Source organism: Ambystoma mexicanum, chromosome 1p (assembly GCF_040938575.1).
Source record: "Ambystoma mexicanum isolate Mex_15411 chromosome 1p, UKY_AmexF1_1, whole genome shotgun sequence".
NCBI lineage: Eukaryota > Metazoa > Chordata > Amphibia > Caudata > Ambystomatidae > Ambystoma > Ambystoma mexicanum.
The window spans coordinates 358,736,435-358,751,315 of NC_090921.1; the positions used below are offsets into that span (position 1 = coordinate 358,736,435).

A 14,881-nucleotide genomic window follows, 5' to 3' on the forward strand; every position below is an offset into this window, starting at 1 on the left:
ATTATATATGTGTTTGATGATGCATATTGCATGACTCCACATTCAGGGATGATGCAAAATCCCCCTGTGATAGAAGAGAATGATTTGCTGCTCAAACTCCATTTTGAAATGGATTGTTCTGACAAATGGATTGGTCTTCTTTAAATCGAGCACCAGTTGATAGGGCTCCTTATATCTGATGAACCACAAAGATGCGTAAGAGGGCCCTTCTGCGAATGGTTACATGGGACCAGATCATGGCTTTCTTGTTATCAAGATCGTAGTTCACTTGCAACATGTTTGAACTCCTCGCTGGTGCAGGTTCCTTGGGGATTTAGGGAAATTAGAAATGTAACCTGTCTGGGGGATCTTTCAATGGCCATTGGTCAGAAATGGAGTACCTTCTAGTTGGCTGCTCAGAAGCTGCTCTCATTCCTCTGGGCTTTAAATGCCAGCCATTGGTCATTGGGTATTGAATTCTGATTCGATGTAAAAACGGGAGCCTGCTTGCAGGAATCCCTGCTGACTTGGTCTTCCTTTTAGGATCTACGCAGACCATACACTCAATCCTACAGTTGATCATCATACAGCTTGGCGCCCTGAAAAGTGATCTTCAGTCCTACTTTTACTTTTTACTGTGTCTGATGATTGATCTCTAACAACCATGTGGTGGCTAACCGTGAAGCCCCCATGGTCACGGCAGAGGATATAACTCCGTCAACAGCGGGATCTGAAATCAGTTGTACCTGTTTGTGAATCACTTCCAACCGGGCCGTACAGTCCATTGCCCCATCTATGGCCCTGTAAATATTCTGAAAGTCTTTCAAGAGTGCCTGTGTGGTGAAGAACGCGTTCATGCCAGTTGTCCGAGAAAGGTCATCCCTGGCATAACTCAATGGTGCGGCTTCTGCCTTTTTATCCACTTTATCTCTAAGAATGGATTCATCTCCCAGTGCGGATAGTCTCCTTGTCAGGGTTGCTAGGGGAGAATGCATTCAGATATTCTGTGGAGGGGACTCAGTTTCTACCACCTGGGTATAAAGCTTAGACTGATGAAGGAAATCTAGTGAAACCAAGGTTGCACGAGCCGATGATACAGCCTCATGCGTGACTCAAGCGATTGACCCAGCTATTGAGACAACAAGGTTTTGCCAAAGGTTCTTTATCCCAGTAATATTTCCAGCGTGGCTCCTTGGCTGACTCGTCCCCTTTTGCATGAGAAGACGCTCCTGCATCCCTGGAGAATGAAGAAGATGAAGTATCTTTTCCTTCTTCAATATGGCCCCCAGGCATCCCTTGTAGCCTCCTTAAAAATCTCCCTGATTCTATCTCCCTAAAAACAGGCAAAAAATCCCAACTAAAAATAGGAAGTAAATATATTCCCAGTTAAACATAGTAAACAATGGATGCATCAGATTTGGCTGCTTGATTTCACTCACATATCCATCGATATGCTCTGATCAATGGTATCAGCAGAGCAGTGTCACAGGAAGGGGCTCTAACATTATTATTGCCTGATCTGAACAGATCAGGCAATAGTAATGTTAGAGCCCCTTCCTGTGTACAATATATATTGTAATTGCCTCTGGAACATGATACCAATGTAGAGCAGACTGGACCACTCAGGAAAGGAAATCCCGCCAGTTGCTGATGGTTCTGCTGAACTCTGCTTCTGTTTTGTCGCCACAGGCATACTGTTGCCTCTAAACATCCCAGCTCTTCTTCTAGACCATCTCCCTGTAATCCCCTGGCTAGGCCCCTTATGTAAATCACTCCTCTGTTGTTGTCTAGCTAGGCTCGCACCTCATAAATCCAATACATACAACTAGTGCAACAAAATAAGGATACAAAAAGATAGCTGTTTTAGAGTTTAAATATTAATTTTTGCTCACTGAAAAAAGCCATTAGTAATCAGAATTGCCTTTTTAATCCCTGTTAGGGAAGATTTCACTTTATGCAACTTTCCCGCCATATTCTATGGACCCCCAAACTTTTTGCTTTTATTTTTGAATCTGTCCTGCCTTCAGTTTCACTTTTCTGGCCCTTTGCTCATTTGTTATGGGGAAACTAATAAAGGTTCCCTTTTGTCTTTTACTTTTTACCTGTTTGGGTACATTTTTAAACAGAGAACCCCACATTGACAATGCAGTGCAGTGAGGATAATTGTGTATCACCCTAGTCTTTTACACTGGGGATTTTTGGTTACTTTTATATCTGCCTAAAAACAAGCTGGTGGCAGAAGTTAAATTGTTGCAATACTTTTAGTGTGTTCATTCGCGATTACCGCTTCTGAATACTAAACGTGGCTAGTGTCCTAAAATGTCTGTGCTATGAGCATTTTTGGTTGCTCTTTGGCCATATTCTTTTTTGACCTTTATCCTGCCATCTCAGGTCAGAAAATCCCTAATATGATTTTTGGTTACGTTTGTATGTGCCTAAAAACAAGCTGGTGGCAGAAGTTACATTTTTGCAATACTTTTAGTGTGTTAATTCGCGGTTACCGCTTCTGAATACTAAACGTGGCTAGTGCCCTAAAATGTCTGTGCTATGAGCATTTTTGGTTGCTCTTTGGCCATATTCTTTTTTTACCTTCTTCCTGCCTTCTCAGGTCAGAAAATCCCTAATATGAACATGCATTTGCCAGGGGAAGCTGCTGTGTTCATGGGCTAGTCCATGCCATTTGTGTGAAGACCCAGGAAGTGGGTGGGACTATCTGGTCCCACTCCACATCTGTGGTTCCAGAAGGTCTGGCGTGCATGCATGAGTGAAACACATAGTGGTCTTTGATTGGACCACTGCTGGCTGTGAATTGTGTAGATACTTACCATTGGTGGGCTTGGACTTGCCTCCAGCCAGGATTTGGGATAGGAAGAGGACTCCTGCAGCCATTTCTGCAGATCAGCATTAGAGCCAAGTATCCACTTGGAGGCCTCCTAGCCACTGACAACACCCACATCCACCAATATGTTGAGGGCACATAGCTATACCTCAAGATCAACTCCATAAAAGACATCCACAGGCTCAAAACCTGCCTCTCGCTGATCCAGTCTTGGATGTCCAGTGCATACTTGAAGCTCAATCCCTCCAAGAACGAATTTCTACTCCTCACCAAGAACACCGAGCACCTAGACATACAGAACTGGCTATCAACCATAAGCCCTGTAGGCTTCACACCCAAACTCACCTCCTGTGCCAAGTGTCTCTGGTTCCACATCGCCAAACAACTCTCCTTCAAGACACACATAGCTAAGAAAACTTTGACAGCTTGGCATCATCTCTCTATACCTACGGAAAGTCAAGCCCTTCCTCCCTCCAGACAGCTTTAAATCCACTGTTCAAACACTGGTCCTATCCCACCTGGAAGGGTGCAATGGCCTCCTCGAAGGCCTCCCGTTGTCTTCCCTTGTGCCCCTGAGAAGTGTCCTACACACGGCTGCATGCCTCATCAAGGGTCTATGCAGATATGACCCCATCATCCCGGCCCTCATTGACCTTCACTGGCTGCCAATGCATGCATGAATCACCTTCAAGTCTTGCTGCATCATCTATAGGGCAGTTACGTCACCCAGCTGCCTTGCGAAGAAACTGCATCTCCAGCAGGCAGCACACCACCAGAAGCCAGGACACGTGCAGACTTAAAACCACTGGTGCGAAAAGGTAAGGATCAGAAAACAAGCCTTCTTTTCCTATGCCACAAGACAATGGAACCTCCTCCCCATCATCATCAGACTTGCACTCGCTCTCCTACAATTCAGAAAAGAACTCCAGATCCACCTCTTCAAGGAGTCTCTCCTGCTCAACACCTAGGTCAGCACATCCTCCCCCTGCGCCACCTGACTCACTGGATACCATCCGCCCCTCCCCTCCCTGCCACCCTGTAGAGATCTACCCCTCCTCTGTACCCCTGTGTATCCTACCCGCCGCTGTATTTCTGTTCTGTTGGTATCTCTGAAATGCGTTCCGTTATGCATCTGTACTGATGTATACATCTGTAAAGTGATCCATTGCTTCTCGAAACTAGGTCCATGCTCAATAAATACCATAATAATAATGACAATAATAATAATACCCTGTGCAGAAGAGCAGACGACCGAAGATCTGTGGATAACTCTTCAAGAGGCGTGGTGACTCTTCTGGCATTTGGCTCGCTGAAGCCCTGCTGGACTAACTGATCTGAGAAGACCCTCTGTGGTGCTTCAACCCTTGGGCTGGTGGGACCAATCAGTCTTGATGCGTTCTCAAGATCCAGCTATCGGGAGCCCTTGGAATCATCCCTGGGCCACCCAGCAGACCGACCAGCTCCCATTTGGGCTCCCTCGCCAGAAGCATTGCCGTTGCACCTTTTCGTCCAGAACTTCAGTGGTCACCAGCTCATGCTACAAGTCACCTTTCTGACAAGTTCCAGCTTCCCAGCATCAAGAAATCCTGCCCTGGAAGGTCTATCATTCGATCGGGACCGGAGAGACGCCAGGTGTCACCCATGTGCTCTGCCTGTTGCTGGAACCTGCTTTCCTCCGTCTGGTAGAGTGTCCTGAATAGGCCTGCATTGGTGCCTGCTTCATTTCTTCATCAAAAAGGATTGCATTCAGCTCTTGTACCTGTCCGGAATCACCTCTGCACCTCCTGGGTATCTTCTACTGGATCCAATGGTGGGAAGCCTACCTGTAGCGACTCCCAGTTGACCTGCTTAGTCACTTGGGAAAATCACAGTCAGGGTGGTAAGCATCCACAATACAAACAACCGCCCCTGTCTCCTCTATAGTAAACCTTAGAATAAACTTTGGTTTATTGCATTCCATCTCTTTTTGTTCATTTGTTCTAAAAACTGATGTAAAGAATCATAGAATAGTCTTACTTACTTGTAACATTAAATAACAAGATACAGGTTCTTTATAGATAAATCTCCCTATGCTAATTATAGTCTGATGATCTCTTTTTCAAATGTTTTCTAGTCAAACTCAAAATAGGCTGAAAGAGTGTATTGTGGCCTGACCTGTTGGGACAAATGCAAAAATTACAACTATGGCAATCACACCCCTATTGCACCACCTGATAAACGCCTCAAACAGAATACATAATCTTTTATACATAATAATAATACCACTGCCAAAACATGTTGAAATCAGTTTGTGATTGACAAACGTCTTTGTGCGATGGTTTGCAAGTGTTTTAAAATATAGAGTGACCGTGCCCACCGGCCAGTGGGCACGGCCATACCATGACCGAATGCCATGGATAGTGGTCTGGTAGTGTTCTAAGAATCTATGCAATATTAAAACCCTTACTTGAAATTCAATGAAAAAACACTAGTTGCAGGGATGTTAGGTGAGATCTCAAAGCAACAAAACCCCTGAAATTCACATAAAGACACCTTAACTTTGCGTTCCCTGTTGCGCAGCCTATGACCCCGATGATGACATCACAGATGATATCCCTGATGACATCAGTGGTGACCTCACTAATGACATGATCTATGACAGCACTGATAGCATCACGGATAGCATCACCAATGACATCACTGGTGACATTGTTAATAGCATCATGACATCAATGATTATTTAACTAATTGCATCAGACATAAGATCACTCTACGTACTGCCCCTGGGTGGTAGCAGTGCACGGTATAAATCAACATAACATATTTAGACCACCCTTATGTTTCTACAAATGTGATATTAGCATTTTAGAATAGTTCATAACAATGAGTACATTGTTTCAAACAGTAAACAGCTACACGTGCATCATATCACTACTACTTGTGAAGCTCCTTTGTAGTACGCTGGTAAAAGATATCTGAATTATAAATTGCACACTGCTTAGAATGTTCCTGTGTGCGCAAAATATATCTAAGACTTGTTCACTATAATATACTCTGCATATACATTTACAAAAAATTTGTATAAATGAATAGAAAGCGACACGTTGAACCATAATTATTTACGTTTTAAAACAAACATAAATAAATACTCAATTGTTTTATTGTGAGACAAACATGTCCACATATCATTTTATAAATTAGATGGGAAGTGCCTTAAAACAAGGAACAACTCTGTATCAGGATATATTTGAAGAATGTTCATACATGGGTATTGAAAAAAGGGATTATTACCCTAATTCTTTATATGTACAGAAAATAAATGAGTTTTAAAATTCAACATTTGCTTGAAAACATGTGCATAGATGTATATTTCTTTCTGTGCATCTTTGCTAAGTAATTAACATCTTTAAATTGGAATAAAACACGTACTGTACAATGTTAAAATAATCTAAATAGTATCCAATTTTTTAATGCATTGACTTGTTGTATGTCATTAGTGATGTCACCAGTGATGTTATCAGTGATTTCAACCATCCTGTCATCATTGTGGTCATAAGCTGCGCAACAGGGTGTGCAAATTTAAGGTGGTTTTACTGAATTTCAGGGGTTTTGTTGCGTTAAGTTCTCACCTTAACGTCCCCGCAACAAAAGTTTTTTCCACAGATTTCCCTTGCCTCCCTCCCCCTAACCCTCACGTACATGCTTTATTTATCCTTCTCGGGAGCAGACGCGCTGGGCTAGCTTCTGTCCGACACATCATGGAAAGGGAGAAGGGATGAAGTGTATTCCCTTCTCCTGTTCCATGGCGCCCATTTTGTTTGTTTACTTTTTTTTAAAACTAGTTTCAATGGATGCCATGGAAAGGGAGAACAAATTTTGTTTTCCCTTCCTTGGAGGCCATTTTTTAAATGGTTTAAATGTTTCCATTTGCAAAACGCTGGAGCATCTAGCAACTGGAGAAAGTTGCTTTTAGTACCCCGGATGCTTTTAGTACCCCGCTTTAGCTGGCGGCTGTAACTGTAAGCCCTGGGGCATTACCTAAGGTTGGTAATGCCACCCACCCCCCTGGCTCAGGGCTTATTGCTTATATAAAAGTCACAGTGGGTACTGTCCTGCTTACATTCTACATGCTATGTGTTGTCCTGCGTAGATTAAGAGCCAGAGGCAAAAGGGTACTCCTAAAGGCCCTGAAATTACCGCTTGCCAGCAGTAAGTTAAAAGCAAATAGCGCACCTTGTTCAAAGACACACAACTATCCCACTGTGTAAATGTGGTCCTGCAAACAGTGCAAGACATGTAAACCTACAAATGAATGGAGGGTGCATGTCATCAACTTGGATAGTATCATTCATTCCAGTTGTTGTAACATCAGCCAGCTGACAACTAAATTATGGGGTGTCACCACCCAGACGAAAGATCCCCCTTATTTATATAAAGCCATTGCGAACTCAAAACATCATGACACTGTTGGCTTAAATTAAAAGTGTGATTCAGCAGAAGACTGTAGAGCCAGCAGCAACCAGGCAGACACGGAGTGACATTGGAATATATGATCTATTCCTGGGGTTATGCTTGATGTGACCCACCAGTTGTTTTGGACTTCAACTCCCATGATCCTTAGGCAGCATATTCAGTGATGGAGGTGCATGGGAGTTGCAGTCCAAAACATCTGGAGGGCCACATAATGAGTAACCATGCGAGGCCCAAGAGAACATGAAAACCGTAACACCGAGCTACAAACCCACGATGAAGTGGTTTCGAAACAGCTCGGGCTCTAACCTAGACCTACCGTATGTGGGAATTACTATCGCTCTTCATCTGTCCAGAAATTAATAATGGCAATCAAGTCTATAGGGGTCCCAAGCAAACATAAAGAAAAAGTTCGAACTAGTACAACATTATGCCTTCGGTGAAAGAAGAGAAGAAAAAAGAAAGACAATGGGATGCTAGAAATAGAACGGGCAAACAGAAGAAATAAGAGAAGGGAAGAAAGAGAGAAAGAGAGAAAGAAAGAAAGAAAGAAAGAAAGAAAGAAAGAAAGAAAGAAAGAAAGAAAGAAAGAAAGAAAGAAAGAAAGAAAGAAAGAAAGAAAGAAAGAAAGAAAGAAAGAAAGAAAGAAATTATTCGTTTACTCTCCCCCGAAACGACACTGCCTATCACCGTCGGTACCCGCTTGTTAATGCACGGTTAATATTTAACGCACGTTATATATTAGCACAAGATAGTCGCCTCAGAAGCAGGCGCGAGTGGGCGGGCAGAGGCCGCTGCACACCGTTCCCGGAGAGTCGGCCGTCGGCATTGGTCATTCCACTACGGGTCGCCTGAAGGTTCACCTGCACCCACTGGGATGCCAGAGCCGACGGGGCCAGATAAACCAAATCGTTCGCATTAGTTCTTAGGTCTGTCCAAGAGGAACCTCACACAACGGCACTGTCGAGGTAACGTTAAGAGAGAGCGTGTGTGTGTGTGTGAGAGAGAGAGAAAAAGTGAGAGTGCGAGAGAGAATTGGTCAGTGTGTGTTTATGTGCCTGCAAAAATGCAATATTAGGGAATGCTAACTGCTTCACCAACAATAGGACACCAGAGGGCGTAATAAAGGCTCGAAAAACAGAAAAGCTAGGTCCAGAGCCAGGAAAGTGCGCGCGAAGGCACCAAAGTGGCATTTTGTGCGAGGTGGTATCTGTGCTGGCAGCCATCCTGAGATTGCAAGGACCCTGGGTTTTCCTTGGACTTAGACCGTGAACTACTAATCATTAATATATTTTCTGAACATCCACACATGAAGATTTCTACTGGCAATTGAAATTTCCACTTTTAACATATGTGTTTAAAATAGGGCGGTCTAAGGGCGCCTCCATTTCAGACATAAGAGAAATGAAGCAAAGTGAGATTAACTGATTGGCCCAGGATCTCACAGTTTATCCAACTGGGGAAGCCAGGATTAGACGACAGATCTTTCTTCCATTCTCGATGGGCACATCGTTTCTAGGCACCCCCCCCCCATACAAATATGTTGAAACCCTCCTCACCCCCCACCCCCAGGTGCGTGAGAGGGCTGTGTGCAAAGTTCTGCAAATTAACTGCAAACTGGGGCGCAATCCACGTTCTCTCTCGGGTAAAGCAGCAGAAAGACAAAGGAGCTCATTTTATTAAAATCGGAAATTGCACTGGAGGGGATCCTGGACACCTGCACTTAAGTGCAAAAGGCCCCTTGGTGCAAATGTGTACAATTCCAAAATGGAGTGGGATTCTAAAGAGTAAAACACAGACAAATCTGCCTTTGCGCTCCGCTTGTTCTCTTCTTCTTGGGAAACGTGTACATTCCTCTCACAATTGTGGTAGGCATGTTTAATTGATCATTAGTTGTGTTTCCCTATGTGTTATGGTCTATTCTTGTTAGAAAGTTTTGTGGAAGGTTTTTATATTTAAACCAAACTACAAATTAAACAAAATAAAGTTTCATTGATCTCTAGGCTAACCGCCTGCTTTGACCAGGTGGTAAATTCAGGTGGATTCATAGCAATTCATTGCATTACTGCGGTAATGCTGTCGGATGTATGAGATGGGGTGTCAAAGCTAGCAGCGATGCTAAGTCCGGTCCGCCTTACCAATACGCCTACCAGCTCCATTGAAATCTCCCAAGTCGGTAAAAGTGGTGAGAAAAGCGGAGGTAACCATTACTGACACTATTACTGGCACTCGTTACCAATCCAGGGGGGGTTGGAAAATGGCCCCTAACACATTTTTAAACAACCCTTCCTTACCCAAGCCCCAAATGCCGACTCATTCAGATCACATTGTTACCGATTCCAACATAAAAATGAAGCCGTTTTACTCCAGTGCCATTGCTGTTGCATAACGCTTTTTTGGTTTTATCTGGTTGGGAGAATAGCTCGTGGGGCAACGTGTTTGTATTGGCTGCAAGACAGCGCAGAGCAACACAGGTTCAAATCCCGGTCACGCGCTTCGAAACTTGTCTCTGGTATTAAATGCGGTGTAAAATATGATTTATTTAAATTTATAGAGCGCACTACAGCCCGCAGGCATCGAGGCGCTATATCAAAGCTTAAGAAGGCTTGATTAAGGGTTACAAAGAAGCCGCCCATGAGTACTTGTTTACAGTTCAGTGTAAATGTTTCCACAGTATCACAGAGTACATGTTGATGCTGTCAGACAAAGAGGTTAGTTTTGATGGCTTTGCGAAAGGCTGAGTGAGATTCAATGATCCTGATGTGAGGAGGTAGGGAGTTCCAGAGTAGGGGGGCAACGGTGGGGAAGCTAGAGCCACCCGCCCGGGCTTTATAAGTTCTGGAAAACAGGAGGTTGGAGTAGGGAGATCTGGACGGTCTGCGTGATTTGTCATTTCAGAAAGCTCACTACACATTTAAGGGTGTACATCAACGCACTTTACATGTATAACTTACAGATGAATGAAATACACCCGATTCACAAAAGGAAACCGACGTGGCAGCGCCTTGATGCCCCCGGTCTGTGTGAGCGCTTTCAAAATGCAAATAAATAAAGAAAGTACACATTACTCAAATGTTTGTGACTCTGCCCTGCCAGTGTATGAAGGCGTGAACAAAGTGGGACACAGGACGGAGACAAAATAAAGCCAACCATATAAGAACTAGGTGACTTCATTAACCTCGAGGGGCAAGTGCTTCAAACTAAAGAGGAATGCTGTACACAATGACACAATGACATTGTTCCATTGTTGTGCAGCATTGCACAGAGTGGTAGGGGGAGGAGGTCAGGTAGGGAGGACGAAGGGGCGAGAAGAACTTCCTTTTAAGCCAGTAGCTGAGGCTCAAGCCGAGCTTTGAAGAGCTCTGCAGTGAGACTGGCTTTGATTGTGATTGGCAGTGGGCTTCAATGGAGCAGAGCGAGTCGGGAGAAAGAGCAGGAACGAGAGGGGCACAGGGAGGGCATGTGGCAGTGAGGTTGAGAGGAGAGGGTGAGTGGGCAGAGATGTACTTATCCATGCACTGATGAGAAAGACCATTGATAGCGTTCTTACGGTTCGCTTTTTTCCTTTATTCACTTTTGCATAAAAATGTCCTTTGAAAGTATTGCGGGCAAACATAAACTGATGCCCATAGAGTTAAAGGGCATACTCAACCAGTTCACTGTTTTATTAACAGGTTTCAATGTATTTTTGATGTTCTTTCAATGTTAGCTGTTTTTTTAAAACATTTCTTTTTCACGATGAGGTGTGTATTGACATATTTTAATCAACACCCTTTAAAAAAATGTTCATCCAGGGCTCTCACGTTGCACCATTTCATGTTTGACGCTCATCCACCTCTACTCTTTGCATTCTGGTACTTGTAGTCCAGCATTTACAATGGAAAATAAACCTAGAATGCAAAGAAAAGAAAGAATGATACTAGATGAGTTACTCCTAGCCGTTCGGGCTGGACTGCCATTTTTGGAGTGGGCCCAACTCTGAATTGCATATCGTCTTTGCCCTTTTGTAGTAGCATGGCAGGCTAAAAATCGATGGTCTGGAGGGTTGGCCAAAGAAATGCGAGATATTAAAAGTAATTTAAAACCTTCCAGCTATCAGGCTCCCGTTTTGATCCTGATGGTAGCTGCGATTGACATCCTAAAGGAAAAAGGCCTCCCATTCAGAGACATCAAGGTAAGCGATGCAATTACTGGAGTGACATTAAAAAGTGAGATGTCTCTTAAGGTGTCACATGGCGATAGTAGCTGCCTTTACTGCGGTGAGATTTCTATGGGAGTGCCATCACAGAGGCCACCATTGATTGCATGGGAGAGAGAAAGAAAGAAACAAATAGTATTTATTTATTTTTGAAGCGCTCACACAGCCTGCGGGCATCAACGCACTGTTACAGGAATTGTTTGTTTTTTAGTTGCATAATTGTTTTTTGTCTTGGTTGCGTATTTAAAACGCGCTTAAATACCCAGAGGTGTCTAAGCGCGGACCCGAGGATCGTACCTGTGTTGCTTCATGTGGTTTTGTTTCCAAGGCGAGCACGTGGCCGCTGAGCTATCCTCCCGAGGACTATTGAGAAAGCAAATGGATTATATAAAACAAACAGTCATGGAAAACAAAGATAATGCGGCAACAAAATAAGCAATAGTGCTGTAAAAATCCACCAAACTAGCTAGGTGACAAAATGATCCTCAAACAAGGAGCTCTGCTTTCTGGTAAGAACTTTGTTAATTCTGATGTATTTTTTTTTCAGCCAAACATTTTATTAGAGATATTCATAGCAAAACACATTGACATCAGCATAGCATAAAGCACCTAGAGATTCACATTGGAGCATGAATTCAATGCATTGGTGAAATGAAATAATCTCCAGGCCATCACTCCTTTGTGTTTTCTCCTAGATCCCTGGCTCCGGCTTCCATCTTCTCAACGTTCGTGGCGTATGTTCAGATCAATTACGATTCTCACCCGTGGCCCGGGCAGGCTGAAATATGGCTGTGTGATTTGGCAGAACATGCAAAGCGGGTTTGGATGCTGTCATGACCTCCATCGAAACACGGAACGACCCCACATCTGATGGTTCAACCAGTGAGTAACCAAGGGGGCATATCCAGCACCCACAGCAATGTGGCCATCACAAATCTGGCGTAAGGCCTTCGGCCGGCAGGGCAACTCCAGTGCTTCCTTTGACTACCATGAGACATCTGCCAATGAACCTGTACGGAAAACTCCCAGAGACGCACCCCCACACCTTAAACCCATCCATCGTTTCATCCCCTCATCCTGGAAGAGCTTTTTCCATAGACACAAAGAGGAGCCAGAAGAATTAATGTGGTCCAGATATTCTACCAAAGGTGCACAATGTTCCCCACCAGCCAGCCCCTTACTTGGACCAGGGAAAGCCAACTCAGAGATTCAGAGCACTTCAGACAGTGAGTGCAAAGATCCTTCATGGACGGCTGGTTCAGATTCTGACGAGAAAGCGGAAACCTGCCTGTCCAGCTCTGCCTGTGACTCTCGCGAGAGGAGAAGTCGGATGTCCTTGAGTTATGGAGAGAAGGTGGAAGCCTACACTGCAAAATACTCCTACATGAAATCTTGGCCCGGCTTGCTGAGAATTTTGGCTGGGGCCCAGCTTCTGCTCGGTGGCTTGGTCTTCGCTTGTGTCTGTGCCTACATCCAAAAGGACTACCAGTGGTACAATCTGTTTGGCACCCAGATTCAGACTAGCTATTTTGGAATGGGTGGCGGGTACAAGTACTATGGACCTATGACCCCTTTTGTGATGGTGGTCGCAGGGCTTGCATGGATCGTCACAGTCATCCTGCTGGGCTTGGGCGTGACAATGTACTACAGGACTATTCTCCTGGACTCTGATTGGTGGCCGCTCACTGAGTTTATCTTCAACATCATCATGTTCCTTCTCTACATGGCGGCTGGCATCACATATGTCAACGATATCAATCGTGGGGGGATGTGTTACTCTATTTTTTCGAACAATCCTCTCATTGTTGCCTTCTGCCGAGTGGAAGGTGGCCAGATAGCGGCCATTGCCTTCCTATTCCTCAACATGGTTCTGTACCTCGTCAGCTCCATGGTGTGCTTACAAATGTGGAGGCATGAGAGGGCACGGAAGCAAAGGGAGGCGTTAGAAAGCCAGGTAAGTCTGCTCTTGGAACACAGTAGAAATTGTACAGAATGAACCACCCATTTTGGTTAATGGGCTCAGGAGAAGGCCAAACAGAGACTGAAACCTGTAAACCCTACTCAGAGGCGCCCCAATAAGGATAACACTATGATACACCTGTGCCAACATTTTGAGTGCCCCTCTACTGAGAATGAACAAGACCAAATAATCTGTTCAATGGGATGGTCCGCATTCTGGAGGGATTACAATAATCTTTTAGCTCTCCCGGCCTTACCAGAAGAGAAATATAAAGGTTCATATCAGTCTGGTCCATCCCATGAATAGAGTCCAACACAGACATGCTAGGCTTCTGTATTTGACTAGTTCGGCTTCATCATTGAGATGTGGTAGTGGGGCTATGCCTCTCCAGGTGCAGAGACTAAGGGGCCGTGTCTGGATCACTCTTACTAACTTAAGGTGAATCCCCAAATGTTCCAACATTTGGAAAAACTGTGAGAGTCCCTATCCTGAGAGCAAACAATAACAAAATCCCTTCTCTATGGGTTGGTGCCAACTCAGAAGGTTGTAAAATAACATTTTAGCTCACCTATTTTCCCATGTTATTTCTTAGTGGAGTGGTTCTCACATTTTTGGCAAACATCTGGAACACCTACCCTATACTCAGTGCTAGTACAGGCAGGACAACTTGCTAGATTACCTGCACACATCCAGCATTTGAACAGGCAAGGGCGAGTTCTGAGGGTTTATGGTCTTTCCATCGAGATGTTTCCATCGAAACCCTTCCCAACGAAAATTTTCCGTCGATTATTTTTTTTTGTTGCATCAAATGCATTTTTTTCCTTTTTTTGCATTTTTTGGGGGGTCCGCCCCCAAGCCCCTGTTTTGTACCCTTAGAACCCTACCCCAACAAAAAATAACCCTTTACCCCATCCATATATGCATTCGATGCAAAAAATGTGCATTTGATGCAAAAAAAATTGATGCAAATTTTTCATTGGAAAGGGTTTCGATGGAAACCCTTTCGATGGAAAGACCAGAAACCGTGCTGAGTTGAGGGGTGGGCCATCTAAGCAGGCCACAGTACAAACACACATATCCCTGAGTAAAATAACCATTACAGAGCGTGGACACATTTTTCCTGGACATAGGGATTCATTAGAAAGGGTAGAGAGCTGGTATACATTCTCCAGACCTATTTGTGGGATTCCATAGCCAGGGCAGAGAGCTGGTGTAAATTCTCTAGACCTATTTGCGGGATTCCATAGGCAGGGCAGAGAGCGGGTATACATTCTCTAAACCTATTTGTGATATGGCAGACTCACTGCCGAAGAACCTATTCTGGGCACAGAGACAAATAGGCAGGACACATCGCTAGAACATGGGCTCGTGGGTACATTAGGCTGGGCACATTTCAGGGCTGAAGAGGCAGCGCTGGGTGCTAAAACACCTACCTTGTGCTCATGGATGGGACATA

The 14,881-nt window shown here is 44.3% G+C and overlaps 1 protein-coding gene across 1 annotated transcript in view; it reads left to right on the forward strand.

Moving 5' to 3' along the window:
- Window positions 1-8,079: 8,079 nt before the first annotated feature.
- Window positions 8,080-14,881, forward strand: part of OCEL1 (occludin/ELL domain containing 1) — a 105,955-nt gene continuing 99,153 nt past the window's right edge. The window contains exons 1-2 of the mRNA XM_069648810.1: window positions 8,080-8,235; window positions 12,161-13,419. Coding sequence (XP_069504911.1) covers window positions 12,385-13,419 — 1,035 coding nt within the window. The 5' untranslated portion in view covers window positions 8,080-8,235; window positions 12,161-12,384. The remainder of the gene's footprint in view (window positions 8,236-12,160; window positions 13,420-14,881) is intronic.